The 19,198-nt window shown below is 46.9% G+C and overlaps 1 protein-coding gene across 6 annotated transcripts in view; it reads left to right on the forward strand.

The window, feature by feature from the left end:
- Positions 1-19,198, forward strand: part of FGF13 (fibroblast growth factor 13) — a 238,165-nt gene that overhangs the window by 171,591 nt on the left and 47,376 nt on the right. For 5 of the 6 annotated variants that reach the window (XM_042029328.1, XM_042029332.1, XM_042029329.1 and 2 more), the window contains 2 exons: positions 11,887-11,997; positions 17,446-17,549. In XM_042029328.1, the coding sequence (XP_041885262.1) occupies positions 11,887-11,997; positions 17,446-17,549 (215 nt within the window). Of the gene's footprint in view, positions 1-9,275; positions 9,947-11,886; positions 11,998-17,445; positions 17,550-19,198 lie in introns of those variants that run through there. The other variant, XM_042029330.1, reaches the window with a different exon arrangement.

Genomic DNA, 19,198 nt, shown 5'->3' on the forward strand with positions numbered 1-19,198 from the left:
GTGCCCTGTGCCCGGGATGCCCTGTGCCCGGGATGCCCTGTGCCCTGCGCGGGCAGTGGTGCCCGGTGGCCGCGGTGTCCCTCGCAGCCCGTGCCATGCCGTGGTTCCCCAGCCCCGCAGCTGCCGGGCCGTGGCCATCCCCCCGTGCCGGGCACAGCGTGCAGGAGGGCGAGGGCCGGCTCCGAGCCCCGTGAAGCCAAACCCGGCCAGGGCAGCTCCCGGCGGCTCTCCCGGCTCGCCCCAGCCCTGCCCTTCCGAGCTGGTTGGTGCTTCCAGCCAGAGCCAGCGCTGCTGTTGGTTGCAGTTAAATATCAGCACTGACAGAAACCAAAGTGCACGAGAAAGTGGACAGCCTTGCCGGGGCACTTACCCGGACTAACTGCAGGTGTCCCTCTTGTTTCTGGTTTTCGTCATTTTATTCCTTTCCAGTACTTTCAGTACTGGAAATCTGTTCCATTTGTTTGGTTTGTAACTGTTTACAAATTCATGTTTTACTGCATACTTCCTGTACAGGAAACTCTATATTTTGCTGAAAGCTTCCTGAAAAGACTTTACATCTGAAATTTTTAAGTAGGCTAAAATTTATGGCAATAATGGTTTAAAAATATAGTCACTGAGTAAGATGTTTCATATATTGCAGAGCTGGGGAAAAAAGAAAGGACTGAGGGAGGTGAAAGTTTCTTCCATCGTTAACAGCTCCCCTTTGATTCCTTTGAGTGTTTGTGTATCTCAGCCTTTTTATAACATTTTGGGTATGCTCGTATTTGTGAGTCAGGAAGAAGCAAGGCAGAAAAAAATGCCTGTATTTGTGTCTGTATGGATGATTTGCAGAGGGCTGAATCCAGAGGAAATACAGATACCAGCAACTTCAGGGAGCTGTATCTTGCTCCAGTTGTATGAGGGACTGCCTTGGCATCCCTGCAGCCCTCGCTGCAGGATTTAATTAATTCCATGAGGCTGCATTGGTCGCCTCTGCAGCTGGACACACAGGTGCCATTGTACAATTAGAGCCTTTCATCTCATTACTGCCCCATACAGGAACCAGACAAGGCAAGGGGGGCTTCCTTCATCGTGGTTACATGGAATGGGCAGAGTGGAGTGGCTCAAATAATGACATTAAAGATAAGCCCAGATAACTTCTTGCAATCCAGCAGGCTTATTTCTGTGCCTGACAATCTAAGTCTGCTCCTTGTCCTTTCCCAGAAAAACATCCCAAGCCTTGGAATGTTGTGTTGTAGATAAACTAAGTTTATTTGTTTGTAAACAAGGTTAAGTTGACCTCAGCTGAAGGATAAGGACATCAAGATACTGATGGGTTTTGTGACTACTTCTCATCAGAAGCATGTTGTAATTTTTAATGAAACAAGGAAAGATCTGGTAGGAAAAGGTGGAAAATTAGAGTAATAACCAAGGGGATGGGGGCTGAAGGGAGAGGACAGAAGTCCTGATGTTAGACCATCACCTGCTTAACAGTGTGTCTGTCTGCTGTGAATTCAGCTCAGCATGATTTAGCTGTATGACTGGGGTGTTGCAAAGGCCATACATATGGACTTGGAATTTAATTAAAATCATGGTATTATCTTTGTGTCTACTTGTGCAGCTTAGTCTGTTCCTTTTGTGGTGCATTTAGGTAGAAATTACCACGAGTTGGACGGCTGTCCAGTCCTTGTACAAGCAAATGTGGCCCTACTGTAGCTCAGCAGGACTTAAGCAAGGAGTAACAGGTCTGAGCTCGGCCAGCTCCATATCTCTTTCTCTGATTTCTGAGCAATGTTTCTCTGCATAGCAACAGAACCTTTTTGAGCTTTCTGATGAGGTCTGAGTCCCCAGAAATGTACCCAGCCGCTAATGCGAATATTGGGAGCAGCAGCAGATGTTCTGCTATTAGCTTCCTTCTCTGAATTGACTTCTCTGAATTTCTTCTAATTTGCTTATGTGAAATTTGCATACACATTTTTTCTAGTCTCCAGACCTATTCAAATCCCACAGAGCAGATGGTGGCTTGTGGTTCATGTTCCTGTTTGCTGGCCAATATTTTTTCACAGTGTTGCTTGCGAAAACAGTGCATCTAACCTATGGTAATGAATTCTCTTCTGTTTACTTACGATGCATTGTATTTTTCATCTCAAAATCCCAGTGTGATTTCTAGATGTCACCTTTGTTCTGCTCTTGCTAGCAGCAGCTCCTGCTAGGCCCGCAGTTGTCGTGAGGCCAATTTCTGCAAGGCCACTTGAGTGTGGGAAGCGCGACTGAGCCGCTGCTCGGGCTGGTTTTCTGTTCCCATGTGTGAGTGAGCACTGCCACAAGCAAGACCCTGAGCTATGCTGACCTTCATTAAGTGATTGCTTAGTTTTGGTGGTGGTGAATATTGCTTATCATAAAGATGCATGAGGTAGGTTACAGTCTAAATCACTCTGCAACAGGTTCAGTAAAGCAGAGGTAATGTTTTCCTTCATATAGCTGTGAAAATAATGGTGTTCTTTCTATGGGAATGAATTGCCATGTGGATTTGCCTTTCTCTCTTCTTTCTTGAATATTCAGCCCAGTTACCTGGTCAGATGAGCTTAGATAAACCTAATTTTTACATCACTGAACTAAAATCAGATATGTCTTGTTACATCTCTGTTCATATCATGATTATTACATGGTGAACTGAGACAGAATGGAAGCTCAGGCTCATGGCTGTTTTCCTAATCCTCAAGGATATACCTTCCTTCTGCCTACAGACACTGAGGCCAGCATTTTGTTTGGGTAAACTGGTTTCGGTTCCATGCCAGTGAATGAGCAAGGCTCCACTTCCACATTTACAGCAGCATCATTGACCGGTGCAGGGTCTAACTCCAGTTTTTGGAGAGGTCTGCTTCCATCCAAGACACAACACTTCTTCCTCAAAGTTCCTTTCATTTGTGGCCAGCTCTGCTCACCTTCTCATTTGTCCGTGTGAATGTGGTGCCATGATCTTGGCAGTCAGGTAAAAGTCACAGAAAACCAGTGCCAGGCTCTTCTGATCCCAGTCTGGGTAATTTGTTTTCATTGTTGGGAAGCAGATGAGTCTTAGGTCGTTAACACAGTAATGGGAATTGCCAAGCTTGGCATGCACCACAGGATCACAGTGGATTGGGCCCTGTGGTTATGTGAAGCCAAGCAGTGGGGCAGAAGCTCGTTCTGTGCAAAGCAGGGAGCATGACTTTGAGAAGCTGGTGAATGCTTGGATGCAGGTGGAAGGAGGAGAACTCTCAGAGGTTCCAACGCACTGGAGACCCACCAAGTCTGTTTTTATCAAGCTGTTGACAAAGGATGAACCATCAAATCTATGAAAAGGTGGGAAAAGATCTTATTTGAGTAATGTGGCAATTTCCAGGCAACTTGCCTTGGCTCTGTGAAGGACTATTTACAGTGTTCTGTCATGTGTAAAGTGGCCTTATGTTAAGTTTGACAGTGGCATATAGCCCACACTTCTCGTGTGTCCCATGCTGAGATGTAAATATTTCAGGGACGAGAAGCTGTCATTTACATTGATGTTTCCAAGAGTCATCATGCTGAGAGGTGAGTGAACAGATCCTTCTGTGCATCCTGATGTGGGAGTGTTTCTTGATATGGCTGTGTGGTGGGCAGAGAAGTTAGTTGGTCACTTCTGCAAGTTCCTGGCTCAGCTCAGGCCCCCCAAGACCCCAGAATAACACATTCCCATTTTGGGTGCCCGCAGAGCTGTGGGAGTTGATCTCTTCTGTTTGTTCTGTGACCTTTCCCAGCTGATTGGCACTGATCTTTTATGCACCGGATAGAAGATCTTTTGTGGTTGACATTTTGGGATGACTGAATATGAATTAACCTGGGTAAAATATTTTCTATTTTTCTATCTTCAAACAATGCCCTCCTTTTCCAAAAATGGCTGCACTACCAGGTCAGATCAAATCCCATTTTCACTGAGATACTGCTGTAAAGGAATTGGAATTCACAGCTGGGAAAAGGCAGAACTGGGTTTTCTCTATTAGTATTTTCTCTGAGAATCTGAGAGGAAACTGATGCTCTTTGTATGAGGTGTCATGGCCATCCTGAACATTTAGTAGGTCATGCAAGTCACGAAGAAGAGACCCAAGTTCTTGTCAGAGTCAGAGGACCTTGTCCTAGCAAACTTGTGTAGATATGATAAGAGAATGGGCTTAGACTATGAGAACCTTTTGTGGTGCATCAGCTACACAATTATTTTTTAAATACCTTAGTAGTCCTAGTAGATGACTCACGTGTGGAAGGCAGGAGTGTGCTTCTTGGCTTTGCTGGATGGGCACCAGTTTTGGCACATCCAGTTCTGTGCACCAGTTGTACTGGAGTCTCTTCTGGTGTTGGGATTCATGATTCTGTACCCTGAGAAAATGACAAAGATGAACCAACCACCTAATCCTGTCAGGAAGAAGTGAGCTTTTAAATAAAGTGGGTCCAGGTGACATGTCTACACTGGTATCACACGAATCTGTTCTGATTTTTTTCCTGTTTCTGAGCAAGGCTGCCCAGTGCACTTCTGCAAAAAACCATGGCACAGACACACACAGGAACATCCACATCACTATTTACAAGTGCTCTTATGCTCTCAACATAAAAATACTTCTGTTTGCAGCTGCTTATTGTAGCCATTCTTTACCATTAAGGTTAATTTTCAGGTAGCCCAGATGGTCTGTCACTAAAATATCCTCAAATTTGAGCTCTTGGTCTGGAGCTGCTTGAAAGCTCAGCTTCCACTAACACCTTTTTTCATCTTGCACTCAGAAATAAACCCCAGGCTGACTCTTACTTGACCCATATCTAGGGTAAAAACGAAGCTCTCCAGGATGGTGAGGTAGCCAGCAAAGCGTGGTCATCCCCCAGGCAGAGAGCACCCCGCCCTCGCTGCTCTGCAGTGTGTCCAGCCTGGAGCTGGCTGCAGAGGAAGGGCTGAGTCATTTCCATGGGATATTTCACAGAGGAGTTAAGTGATGCAGGACTTGGGTCTGAGCAGCTCTGCTTCCTGGTGAATAGTAATTCTGTTTACTCAGAAGAGCAAAAAATCACTGGGGGCCTCAGTGCTGCTGTGTCATCCCTGACTGGAGAAAGTCTTGCTTATCTCATTCTGAAAAGAGGAAGAAGAGATTCTGGTGGTGCTTTTCAGAAAATAATGCTTTTCTTTTGGAGAGTGTAGGCAGTGGAAATAGTCTATAGGTTTGAAGTTTTAAGCTTTTTTTCCTGCTTTTTCTGTAACAGCAAGAACAAAAGAGCCTCAGGAGAGACTCCTGACACCCAATGCAAGGCTGGGTTTTTTTGTCACACCAAAGCAGCTTCAAGCTTGTAACTGTAGAGGAGTAGTTTGGGGTTTAAGAAGGACTGAGTGAGGCTTGGAGCTGGCTTGGGATTTTTTTTCTTCTGGTCTGATTTTGATGCAGTATTTGTTTTGCTCAACCACTATTAGTTTATATAGGACCTACTATAAATCTTTTACTACGTTTTGTATAGGGGAAGAGGAAATAACTGAAAATGCTGTTTCATCTGAGAATGGGATATTTTGACCCAAGGTGCTGGAAGTAAGTTCCTACTATATGGCAGCATGTCATGAGATTTGCTGCTGCTTCCACAGGGGACAGAGGAGCGTGGGTCCCCTGGAGAGTCACACGTTGGGCTTGTGCTCAGTGAGGAGCGCTGGGGGAAGGAATTCCTCTGCTCCCAGGCTGCAGTGACCACAGGCATGCTGCACAATGGGCCTGTCAGGACCTGCAGTTGCTTTCATGGCAGTCAGCTCTGCAGCTGGCTTGGGATTTTTCACCTGGTCTCAATTTTTGTGCAGCGTTTGTTTTGTCACAGGACTGACCATAAATCTTTTGTGCTAGGGATAGATTGAAACTCAGAGCAAACAGCAGTGGTCTGGGACCTGCCACAGCACAAATGATTCAGGGAGGATGGACGGAAAAACAGAACTTTTGCACTTTGCTCTACTTTGGTGAGAGTCAGCACTGTTGGCAGTGATGGGGGTTTGATACCTTTCTGTGCAGACAGACAGCAAGGGCTGTTAGTCCTGGCTTGGGTACCAAAGTGCAGGCTTTACCTCTGCCCAATCCAGGCAACTTCTGAAGGTTCAAGTACATTTTAGTGATCAGAATCATGGAAATGATCATCAGCAAAGACTCAACAGGTGACTTGGAAGAAAAAGTATAAATCAAAAGTGGGTGAGATCTTTGTCTACTTCAAAACAGTGAAATTGCTTCTGGGTTAGATCGCAGCTCCCGGGAGATCATGGCACTGTCTCTGACAGTAACTGGACAAGTCTGTCCCATGCTGATTTCTTTTTCAGTGAAATGGCACTGGCAATTTACCCCTTAGCTTTAAATGTGCTCCACTGCAATAATCATTAACAAAGAGAAAGAATGTGTGTTCAAGAAGTGTCTGGTTGTCTTCTACGTTCAAAAAAATGACTTGGAATGTAATTTTATTTTATTTTACCTTTTTAGCATGGTGGGGGGTGAACAGCTCTTGCTTTTCAAAGAAAATAAAGCTGTTCCTTGAGATTTTTATGTCTGAAACACTGAAGTAGTCCAAAGGCTGGTCCTGTACCAAAGACATTTTCCCAACAAGATCTTCATTTTCATGTGCCATTTATAGTAAATGAAGACATATTTGTAGGAGTACCGATAGATGAAGAGGTTGATCATGCAAAAAAACTGGAGGACTGTTTTTTGAAACTTAAATCTGATTATGCATATATGCTATTTTTGTTCCTCTCTTTAGTTATCTGTCAAGGAACATTTGAGCAAATGAATTTTCATTATGGATTTTAAGCATGCAGGCTGGAATGCTGGCAGAAAGATATCCTAAATACTGCTTTTATATACTGCTTTTCCCCAGGATTTTCAAGGTTAGCTGAATTCTGAGTTCTGGTTAGTCTCTGTGAAAATGCAATGTTTTGTGACCTTGTAGGACAGATCACAATGAGACAGCTTCACTTTGATCTGAAGATCAAACACTGCTTTCCAAATTGGGAATATTTATGAAGTAACGGGTGAGTCTCAGAAAAAAACCGAGTCTCACTCGTGGCTGTTGGAAGCGGAAAGATGGCAAAACTCATAGTATGTTACCGGTGAGTTGAGTAGGATGAGTTATTGCTAATAATATCCAACTGGCTGGCTCCTGTGTTGGATTTCACATGTCTTATGTGGACTGGCAGATGAGGGTAGTGGTGGAACTTGTGAATTGCAGCTATTTTTATCCTGTTGAACTTAAATAAGAAATTAGGAGCATTTATTTAATATGCATGTGTGCATGGACTGCCTCATAAACAAATGTGTACATGTAGGTGTGCGTGTACACACACAGTTCTTGCAGAAGAGGGGTGCTGAGGGCGGGTGAGGGGGCTGCCAAGCTGAGCACAGCTCAGGCCGTGAGGGCACACCCTGTCCTGGCAGTCAGGCACCGTCGGAGGACTTGTACAGGGTGGGCACCGTCACTAAGACCTGGCCACTCCACAGGTTTCATTGGGGCAGGGATTCCCAGTCAGAGGAAAGAGGTTTGGAGCTGTTGTGAGCTGTTTCTAGTTGAGGGAAGGACTGCAGTATTTACAGAGGTACAGAAACCTCTTTTGAACTGAGCTGTCTGAAGGTGATGGGCAGCCTGGTTTCTGCTGCCCTTGCCGGGCATTGTCGGGGTGTGACCCCAGAGAGGGAGGAGAGCACCTGATTTTGCTGAGGGTATGTGGAGGAGAGGAAGAAGGGGCAAATATCCTGAGATACCTGGCCTAGTCTGGAAACACATCAGGAACCTGGTGCTGTCACACCAACCCACCTACATCACTGGTGTCTCGGTAGCCCCCGGAGAGCTGGCCCAGGGCACACAGGATGCATCTGCCAGGCTCGGATGACAGGAGCCTGTTGCCATTGCAGTCCCCACGGGGCTCAGCTCCCGCATGGAACCAGCTCACAGGGACATCCCAGCCGGCCTCAGTGCCTGCGAGTGCCTGTGAATCCCCTCTGCCTCGGGATAAATTCTTTCAGTAGTTGTTTGCCTTCAGGGCTGCAGATCTCTGTTTTACTTCTAGCCTGAACTGGCTTTGATTTAGGCTCCAGCTGTTGAAAGCATACTAAAGAGCAGGGAGTGGGTTGCAAAGGGATCTCCAGGACCTCCTGCATCCTGCGTCCTGGGGCATGGATGTGTGCGGGGTCTGGTGTCCGCTGCAGGGCACTGACCACAGCGCAGTGCCAGGCTCTTACCCAGCCTCATGGCACTGCTGCGTCTCCCTGCCTTGGTACCGCGGCAGCGGGGGCTGAGTAAACCCAGCTGGCGTGAGAGCCTGGCCTCGGGGGACACAGGCACCGTGGGGGGCAAAGGGAAAGGGGAGAACATGGCAGTGACAAGGAAATCGCTCTGAGGATTTCCTAGTCTGCTACAAAACTGGAGCTGAGAGCAGGTAGTGGAAACGAACGGCAAGAGAGGCAAAAAGCCTCCAGTTAAACCGTGAGGCAGAGAGGGGACATCCTGTAAGGATGGGAGAAAGGCAAGGGAGAGCTGTGGCTGGAGCTGCCCGCCTGCCGCGGGCCCCGCTGCTGCTGCCAGCCAGGTGTCCCCGCTCCGGTGCCGGCGGGGCTGTTTGCTCACCGCAGTCACGTCTGTTTGGGTGTCTGCGCCTGCCGGGAGGCGGCTCCGTCCGGCGCAGGTACCCCCGCCCCGGGCAGCCCCTCCCGTGGTGCCCCCGCCCCGGGGCCGCTCCCGCCGCCGCCCCGAGCCCCCTCCCCGCCGGCGGCCCCTCCGCAGCGCCGGGCAGGGCTGCGCTCGCCGCCGCGCCCGGAGAGCGGCGGGAGGAGGAGGCACAGGCGGAGGAGGAGGGAGGGTGCTGATAAGGGGTTTGCTGCGTCGCCTCATTTCTGTACCCAGCGCACGGCTCGTGGGGAGTGCGCGGTGCCTGCATCGCTGCCGGAGGGATCCTGCTGCTGCCGCTGCCGCTGTCGCTGCTGCAGTCCCGGCGCAGGCTGCCGGCTCCGAGCGGCTCGGGATCGCTGCGTGTTCAGCGTCTGGGAAGTGCTGCGGTGCGAGAGCCGAACGTGCCGTGCAGGGGAGGCCGCGCTGACCTGCGAGGAGCGCAGGGGAAGAGGCTGCCCGAGGCGCTCGGCAGCCGAGCGGCCGCGCATCCGCACCTCAGGCCAGTGTCTCCACCGCCAATTGCTTCGGGTCTCTTCTTAAGGGAGAAGAGGGAAAAGGATCCAGAAAACGCCTGCAACTGGACAGCCCCTGCTGGAGTCTAACAGGTGTTTGCTGGGATTTGAATGGGGAGGGGACGGGTGGGGAGAAAAGTTAACTGGAGAAATTTGGGCTAGGAGAGATGCGATGATCTTGCACCAAGTGGATGTGCCATGCCTGCATGCAAATAGCGCGTCTGGAGAATCTCGGTGGGATGTCTTGCAAGTGATCTGCGTGATCTCCGTAGAAACGCTCACCTCTGCCTGCAAACTTTCCCTTGCTAGAAGTTGGGAGGAATAGAAAAGCACCAGAAAGTCAAAAGGGGAAGACCTCAGAGGACAAAAACGCTTGAGCTAAACTGTTGCGTCCCGAGCCGGGGCTGTGGTGCGAGCATCCCGCCGGTGTCTCCTGGGCTCCCGAGCCGATTGGCGGTGGGTGGCGTTGGCCGAGCTGCCCGGCAGCGTCCCCGGCCTTGGGGACGGGCCGAGCAGCATGCTGGCTGCGGCGACCGCACCCGGCCAGCGACCCCCGCGTGCCTGACCCGCCCGAGGTGCCGGGGCGGTGGCGGCCATGGCTGCAGCCATCGCCAGCTCCCTGATCCGCCAGAAGAGACAAGCCAGGGAGCGGGAGAAGTCCAATGCCTGTAAGTGTGTCAACAGCCCCAGCAAGAGCAAGGGAAGCTGCGACAAGAACAAATTGAATGTGTTTTCCAGGGTCAAACTCTTTGGCTCCAAGAAAAGGCGAAGAAGGCGACCAGGTTGGCAGGGGTTATATCTTTGGGGGGTTGGTTTGTTTGATGTAGTGGAAATTGGGATGTGTGTCAGGTGTGGGGAAAGGGGGAGCGGTGTCTCAGGGCTCGTACGGTGGACGTGCAGGCATTGCCAGTTCTGGCTTGTATGGCCTGGCTGACTTGGGTACCCCATGCCAGTCCTTTCCCCTGTGCTGTTCATCTGGTTGGTTTGGGTAGCCCACACTGCTGCTGTCTGCCTCACCTGCACACCTGTGTGCACCCATGTACCTGTCAGTCCGTGTCTGTCTCTCTGTTACATGTGTGCAAACACATTGGTGTATTTGTGGGGGAGATGCTGGCAGGGAAGTTCCCACACACGCATCTCTTTCAGTTGTATATTAAACAACTTCGTGGTCTGGAGGTCTGGTTTTGTTGTCCTGCTTCACAGAATGCTCGTGCCATGCTTTATCTACTGATTGCAGATGAGGCTTTTTGTTTTTGCTGGCACCTTCCAGAGTTTTGCTTCAGCGCCCTGTTCCTTTCTAGGAATCTCATACCTGCAGCTGCCCTGGATTGTTTTGTATGTGGGAGGAGCAAAACCCTCTGGCAATGATGCCATGGCTTTGCTGTGCTGGAGCATTGGTGCTTTTGCCACTCCACCTGTCTGCCTTGCTCAGCAGCCACGGGAAAGCTGCCTTGCTCGCAGTTTGCCAACAGCTTTGGGATGGATTATGGCTAAAGAGCCAAAGTGAGGGTCGGAATAATTTCTTGTCAGCAAAGTTGGTAGTTAAGAGTTGTGGATCTGTCACTACTCTTATCAAAGTTGCTAATAAGGTCTAATACACTTAGGCAAACTGTTGTAAGCTTTCGCCTTCAGCCCCTGCTAAAATGAAGTACATTAGCAGAGCTCCCTAGTGCCTTTGATTACAAACACAAGGAGTCTTATCCAGACACAGAGTGCCGGAAATGACACACCATATCTTCCCCGTGTGTTTATCTCTGAAGAAAGTAAGATGTTGTGGAGCAAGCTGCAGGGATGCACCAGCTCCTGACAAGCGTAATTGTGTGAAATGACTACAATGCAGATGTCATTGGGATTCAGTGGATGTAGACCTTTTTTGCAATTACTCCTGATGCTTTAGCCAGATATCATAAATTACACACTTGACAGCATATCCTGCTGCTGTATACTTTTTGTTCTGGAATGATATGAAACCATGTGAGATACCTCCCTTTCTAGCTGTGAATCTGAAGATGGTAGTGAAAAAAAGGAAATCTATCCAAACTATGCGTTGTTTTGATCTTTCTTTTTCTAGCTGATGAGGTAATTACCTCAGCCCTTATGGTAATATTTATTTTGCACTTCCACACATTGCTGGATTTCAGGGTTTCCCTCTCCATTTTCCATATGTTCATTGAGTAGTTTATCTCTTCGGATGCTCTGTACTCTTTGGAGCAGCAAGGGATGGGGGTTTGTTTATTAGAGCTGCAGCAGTTCCTGTGCTAAGCATTTGCTGCTGTATATTTAGGCTCTCAACTGTCACTGTGGCTCTTATTAATGCTATCATAATAGTCTTCTTTTTCCTCTTCATCTAAGAACTCACACCTTTTTAAAAGGCAGAATGTGCTCTTTGCCAGCTCATTTTTAATCTTAAATGAGATAGGGCTGGGCTCCTGAGGCCAAGCAGTGCCGTTGGAATCCGTATTCACTGGAAGTAGCTTTTACTGTGCTACTCATATTGTAATCCAAAGTGGCATTTAATCATTTTGGCAATTGATTTCATAGACATAAATTTGGTCTCAGACTAAATGAAAAGTGTTGCAAAGCTGGTAGCCCTGCTTTTGTTTTGGGTCTTTTTCTTATCTCAGCCTTGAGAAGAAACGTGAAGATTTGTTCTCAGCGTCCTGCTTGCTTGGAATGGCACATCAGGATTTCCCACATTAATCTCACTATTGTTTTTTTACAGAGCCTCAGCTTAAAGGTATAGTAACAAAGCTATACAGCAGGCAAGGATACCACTTGCAGTTGCAAGCAGATGGAACAATTGATGGAACAAAAGAGGAAGACAGTAGTTATAGTAAGTGACACGAGAATAAATGGTGTGTTTGTGAATTGTGGTGTCTCGTCCTTCCCATACAGGTCCCCTCAGAGCTGCTGTCCTGGGGTGGCTGAGCGAGTGGCAGCGGCACAGGAGTCCTTCAGACCTACTGGGTCTGAGAGAAATACAGATAAAAATCACTTATAGAAATAATGAACTAGAGGAGGTAATGATGACACATGTGACAAACAAAGCAAATGTTATCTCCATGGTAATCCAGAGAAGTTCATTGCTGTCCTTTGGATTTTATTAGATTTTTTTTCGGCAGGGAAAATTTGCTCGCCTACTCAGAGCCTGAAATAGAATAACGCTATCTCTACTCTCAAACGGGCTCATTCAAACAGCGCCGTGTTATTTCACAAACTGGGACTTCAGCATCATTTTAAAGTTCACATTTCCTATTATTATTATTATTATTATTATTATTATTTTTTACTCTTTACAAACTTAATTGTACCATCAGCTTTCAACGAGCTTTCCCTCAGGTTTTCTGTGAAAAAGCTCTGGGCATTTTTCGTTGTTGTTTTTGATTGGTTTTTTTTCAACTTTGAGGATTAATAGAAAACAGGAAGAAATGACTAGAGCATTGATGTGGTGTGTGGAAAATACCTAAGGGTCTCACGTAGCTATACTAGCTACCTGAGACTGTGTTTCTCTAAAGAGTGCAAGGAGTTTTGAGAAGATATTTCAGGCCACTTAAACAAAAAACATAAAATCTACAGGCTCTTCTTTTTTAATTATTAAAAAGCACTGATTTAAGTCCCACCATTTTCATTCAATAGCATTTGCAGGTGAAACATTTCATTTTACAGGGCACTCAAACATGGCAGAGGCAGCAGCAGGGTGCAGGAGGAAGTATTGTATCTTACCTGCACAATCACTTGTTCCCACCCTTTTCCCACACCCTCTTTAATCCCGTTTGCAGCCCTGTGTTCCCCTCTGAGTGAGAAGAGGGAGCTGGGTTTGCTGTGGGAGGAGGTGCCCACAGCCCCTGGAGCTGCTGTGCAGAGGGGTCAGTGAGGATCTGTGGGGACACCTGGGGTCTGGGGTGCCATCATCACCTGCAGAGAAGGTGGCACAGGGACCAGGTGGGTGCAGTGCTGATGACTGCTGCCATCTGCCAGAGTTCAGAGCAGTCGCAAAAGTCACCCTAGAAGTGGGCGTTAAACAGTGCTTTTCCTTCAGGTGAATGACCTGGTATTTAAGATTTCAAAAGTCACTACAGTGCACTCAGGATTTTGAGGTAATTCTTTCAGTTATCTCCAAAAAAAGGTTGAGAAAATAGGCAAACCTTCCTCTTTCAATCAAAGTGTGATATTGCTATAAACTTCTAATTTTCCAGAGCAAGTATCTGAAATTGCAAATATTGAATATTTTTTTGATTGTTTTATCCAAATACTTTGCTTGGAATCCCTCTATAGGGATTCTGAGATTTCAAACAAGGTAAAATCTATGGAAATACAGATGTATCTGTTTCTAAGATATCTTTGTCTTCCCTGTGTCCTTAAATTGGCCATAACTTGATAGATTATTAAGCAAATTGTAAGAAAGGTTATTAAGCAAATCATAAGAGCTGCTTGTTTCTGGATACCAGCCTTCCAAAATACTGACTACTTAAATATAATAGAAATATCCCAGAAATTACTGCAGCTGGGCTGCAGCATCTAAATGTTCAGAACAGAGGAGGGTTTTATCATAAAAGAACACAAATGCTATTGTGTGTATTCCTCTTTTATGTACAGTAAGCGTATGGCTCTGGGTGTCCTGCAGCCGTGGATTTATTTTGATTGCAGTTATTTTAATGGAGCTGGTAAGAGTGACTGTGGATCAGAGGCCACATTAGGAGCTACCCTCAAGGCCTTGTTCACATGACTGTTTAGAGGATCAGGCCCTCTAAAATCCTTTCTTCCAGCACCTGCAGAGACATCTCTCATTTAGTCCATATTTGTGCGCTGTGAGGAAGCCCCAGGACTGACGGCTCCCTCCTAAAGAGATTGTTCTTCCCTGTGTGTGGCAGGGATGGGGAGAGCTTGCAGCCCCCAAGAGCCAGCTCTGTTTTGTGGTCCCAGACACAGCCCGGGGCCAGGATCCACCTTCTCCGTGGTTTCCTCCCTAGAGCTGGGTAGGAAGGTTGCCTGAAATTCCCCTTTCGCTCCTGACAATCGTTTCGAGCTCTGCAGCCCCACTGCTGAACGCAGAGCTCACAAAAACAAGGTGGCATCCACAACTGCAGGGAGCTTAAAAGAAAGCTGAAAATTTGGAGCAGAATTTAGGCAGGAAGTGAAACATGGATTTAAGGAGCTACAGCAGTCACCAGGTCTCACTTTTAGCCAAGAGTCCATGTGATTTAAGGAAGTTCTTCTTGGAAAGGATCTCCTGGCTGAGAGACAGACTTTTGCTCATTAAATATGTTGAATAGGGCAAGGGTTTAAATCAAGGCAGAATTTATTCCCCGGTTCTGGCAAGACAAAAAGATTTCAAGACTGGTAAAATAAGGAAATGTAGGAAACTATGCCTTGGAGGAAGTGTACAAAGGTCCAGGTGGCCAAGCCAAGACTGGCAGACCTCACAGAAATGTTTATGTTCTTAAATCCAGCTGTGGCCTGCTGCCTCTTACTGCACAGCTTTATTTCCCTGTCAGCTTGTACTGCACAAGGACCCTGGCAAAGATCATCTCTCCCTTAGGCATTGCTTAGTTGTTCATTAGGATGGGTATTATATCCTTATTTTAAACAATGCAAATGTTACAGGGAAAGAGTAGGATGCGAATTGCTTTGGATTATTTTATGCTGATGCCAGCTGATCACAGTAGCAAGTAATTTATTTTGCTGCAGCTTTTTTGCCACCCCTTCTGTCATATGTGTCCACATGAGGGTCATCCCCTATGAATGTTATAACACCTCCATCCTGTTGTCCCTCTGGGGACTTGCGGAGGTGCTCCCTGTGGCTCTGCTGTGGGTCCTGTCAGCAGTCACAGGTTGTGGACAGGTCACTCACTGTTCCAGAAGCCAGCCCTGGGCTTGCTGCCGCACAGGGGCAGTGGGAGTAACAGCTGCTGCTGAAAGGGACAGTCGCATTTTGGGTGCAGTGCCAGTGGCCCTGTCCTTAGAGGCAGCAGCTGGGGCAGGGTGTCTGGTTGTGCAGGGTGTCTGTGTCCAGAGTGAGCACCGCTCCGACAGCCGGCCCCTCTCCGCTTGGGCAGGGCCAGCATTTTCCCCCACAGCCCTTTCCCAAATTCCAACAGTCTGCCACAGCAGCTGCTCATCCCACTGAAGTTTAAACCAGCTCCTGAGCGTGCCTCACCCTCATCTTGCCTTGAAGTAGAGCCTGGACGTTTATGGCAGGGAATTGTGTCCCGCTGCCAAGGGCAGCAGCCGAGCACCCATCGCAGCAGGTGCCCAGCCTGCCTCGGGCTCAGCCCCGGATCTGCTCCCTTGCCCAGCAAAGCACAGCCAGGAATTCCTCACTCAAGCCCATCCCAGTGGCCCCTGGCAGCTGTGTCCCTGCTGTCCCATCCCAGTGGCCCCTGGCAGCTGTGTCCCTGCTGTCTCGGGCACTGCCCTCTCTTCAGCTGGTTACTCACAGCGCAATTTACAGTGTGCTGAAAACGCCCAAACACCTGCCCTGCTTGTAAATGTGCCATTAAGAAATCCCCTTTCAAAAGAGACCTGCAGGTTCTGCCTGCATGCTGAGCTTTAAATCGTTCTCTCCAGCCTACACGAAGACCAGGTGCTGCTTTTTGGGGTTGAACTGCAAAGGACCCCTGTCCAAGGGAATATTTACTGAGACAGACAGGGAATATTTTCTCCCCCAAATAAACTCAAGCATCTGATAAAATGAATGAAAAATCCATTTCCCAGACTGAAAATCTAAGTTTCTTTTGCTAAAAGCTGCACAGAACTAGAGAATTTTGCTTTAGTGAAGAGAAAGTAATGGGTGTTGATTTTGTGCTGGAGGTGAGCCTGAGGAGGGTCTGCATGTGTTTGTGTCTGCATGTACACCCGTGGGTGTGAAAGGTAAAGAAAAACACAGATTTTATGATGCCCTACATTTATTTGTTAGTTCTGGAAAGTTCCACCTTTTCTGCTACGTTCAGCCATTGTGGGAAGTGCAGTGCTCAGAGGTGCCCCGACCTCATGGTGCTCGATGCGCTCTTGAGAGCCCCGTACCCAGAATTTAGGATCTGTGTTAAATGCTGTCAAGCTGTAATTTTTTTTTTTTTTCCAAAAGTATGACCATTTGGGGGTTTTCAGGCTGAAAAAGGAATTTATAATGGGTCATAATTCTTAGCTCGTAATTTTGAAAATAATAAAAATATTTCAAATTCATATTTCAGTTTTAAATTGGCTTTAGACAGTGACCATAAATATCAAACTTCAGCCTGAAGCAGACCAGAGTTTTCCAGCCAAGTAATAAATCACTGGAAATGAGAGGTAGTTTGGCATTACTTCATCCTATCTCTGCATTTCTGTTATAGACTGGAAGGAGATGCTTTGGGTTATGATAATTTTCTTAACTCCCCTTTATTATTAATCCTACATACTGAACACAGAGTACTGTATTCACCTCATTATTTCTTGTGTTCAGTTTTAACATATCCATGAATCTACGATATGGCAGAGCTTTGCTTTTTTCCTTTTTTTTTCTTTTTTTATTTTTTATAATTTGCCACTTTGCAAACCGGAATCTTCATTTTTTGAAGAGATGGTTCTGTGCTTACAAATACTGCCACTATTAGCATGTGTACAAGCAGAAACTCAAGCAGAACATTCAAAGCAGCTCAATTTTGAAAGCACAGATTCAGGGGTTGATCTAAAGAATATGCTGCCATTTCATTTCATTTTGAAGTTATTTAACTCTGTTTTTTCAAACCCATTCTCCTCTAAAAAAGAGGAAAAATTAAACCCCAATGAGTTATGAGTGGAAACATTTTGAGATGCTAATGATGGTTTTTAACTTTTCTGAATTTCATCTTCTTCCTTCATTTTGGTCAAAATGTTTACTGATCTGGAAAAAAAGTTCTGATTGTCTTGAAAATTTTTTTTTGTTTGTTTGCTTCTGGATTCCTTTTTTATTTCCTTTTTGCACTTAAAAAAAAAAAATCCCTAACAAAAACCAAACTGTGTTTAATTCTACTCAGCAGAGCCTGGATTCTGCTCATGAGGCAGGTAAGTCCTTTTAGCTGTCAGCAGTTCACCATCTTCAGAACGAGGGAGATGCCCTGCTCCCCTCAGATAATTTCAGCTATTGGTAGAAATTGCTGTGAAAGGACATGATGGTAGAAGTACTGCTCTGCAGCACCCACAGAAATTAATATATGCACGAATAGACATTTTTTATTTGGTTCTGGTAATTATAGTTTAATTTTCTATCTAATCTGCATACTCTGAAGGATTAATTGTGCTCTCCATCTCCTTTCTCTCCTAGCTTTGTTTAACCTCATACCTGTGGGTTTACGAGTGGTGGCGATTCAGGGGGTTCAAACAAAACTATATCTGGCAATGAACAGTGAAGGATACCTATATACATCAGTAAGTAAATATTTCTAATTCTGTTCTCAGTGGAATTGTGGTAAGAACTTAGTAAATGAATAATTTACCGTTGCAACAGATCTGCTTATAACCTGTAATGGGTGAGGTTTGACAGCAAAGTCGGTGTAGTGGTGATAGTCTGGTTCTAGTTTATTAATCTTTTCCATCAGGAACACATATGGATGTATGGAATCAAGTGGTGGTGCCTTTGAATAATCCCAAAGTGTGACATATTAAAAAAAACCCAGCCAAGAAAGGATCCTCTCTCTTGGTCACTGTGGACTGACTGGGCTGATCAGAGTGGGGTCCTGAGGGGAAGGGACGACTTTGTGTATCACACACATGCCTGAACATGGTTTGTGTCTTCCTACATAATCTGTATTACTGTAATTAAAGGAATTAGAGAAAGTAATTTTCTTTTTTGTTTGGCCAGGATTTTCAAATAGAAATTTTATGTCTTCAAGTAGGTGAGTGAGTGAAGAACAGTTTTATTAGTAGTTTTGATAAATAATGCAGTTAATAATTTTCAGTGATGTTTCTCACAAGAGCAAGCAGTGTTTTTATAAAAAAAGAAAAAAAGTAAATTTTAAAAAATAGACCATTTTCCAGTTAAAAACATTTAGTTGGACTGTGTTCAGGAGCTTTAATTTTACAGTCTTAAAAGATTTTTCCCAAGGAGAAAAATAGAGAAAAATGTATTCTATTATCTACTACAAATGATTCTCTTCTATAAATTATTCCCTTAATTCTTATAAAAATAAAGCAAACTTACTCAAATCTCTCATTTATTTTGCAATCCTGACAGCTGGGAGAAGGGGCAGCTTTGTATATTTTTTCCTCTTGTGTCTGCCAGAGCAAGAGCAGCTCAGGCCCGGCCGTGCTTCGGGACCAAGGAGCGTTTCAGAGAGCGGCGCCTGCCTGTGCTGCTCGGGCTGTTGGCTCAGCAGGGCTCGTGCCCGGCTCCGCTGGGCTGTGCCCGCAGCGCCAGAACGGGCCCAGGCCCTGATCCCGCGTGGTCACAGCGCTGGGACCGCCCAGGGTCACTCACACGGGCACTGCAGAGTGCCCTGGCTGTGCCATGTGCCACCCTGTGCCACCCTGTGCCATGTGCCACCCTGTGCAGTGCCATGTGCCACCCTGTGCCACCCTGTGCCACCCTGTGCCATGTGCCATGCTGTGCCACCCTGTGCTGTGCCATGCTGTGCTGTGTGCCATGTGCCATGCTGTGCTGTGTGCCATGCTGTGCCACCCTGTGCCATGTGCCGTGTGCCATGCTGTGCCGTGTGCCATGCTGTGCCATGTGCCATGGGCCACCCTGTGCTGTGCCATGCTGTGCCACCCTGTGCCATGTGCCACCCTGTGCTGTCCCATGTGCCGTGCTGTGCCATGTGCCATGCTGGACCACCCATTTATACCACATGTGCCACCCTGTGCCATGTGCTGCCCTTTGCCACGTGCCATGCTGTGCCATGTGCCACCTTGTGCTGTGCCATGCTGTGCTGTGCCACCCTGTGCCATGCTGTGCCACCTTGTGCCATGCTGTGCCACCCTGTGCCATGCCGTGCCATGTGCCACCCTGTGCCATGTGCCACCCTGTGCCACGCTGTGCCATGCCATGCTGTGCCGTGTGCCGTGCCATGCTGTGCCAT

Source organism: Corvus kubaryi, unplaced genomic scaffold, assembly GCF_017639235.1.
Source record: "Corvus kubaryi isolate FWS band 111438036 unplaced genomic scaffold, C.kubaryi_AGA036_p1.0 37322, whole genome shotgun sequence".
Lineage (NCBI taxonomy): Eukaryota > Metazoa > Chordata > Aves > Passeriformes > Corvidae > Corvus > Corvus kubaryi.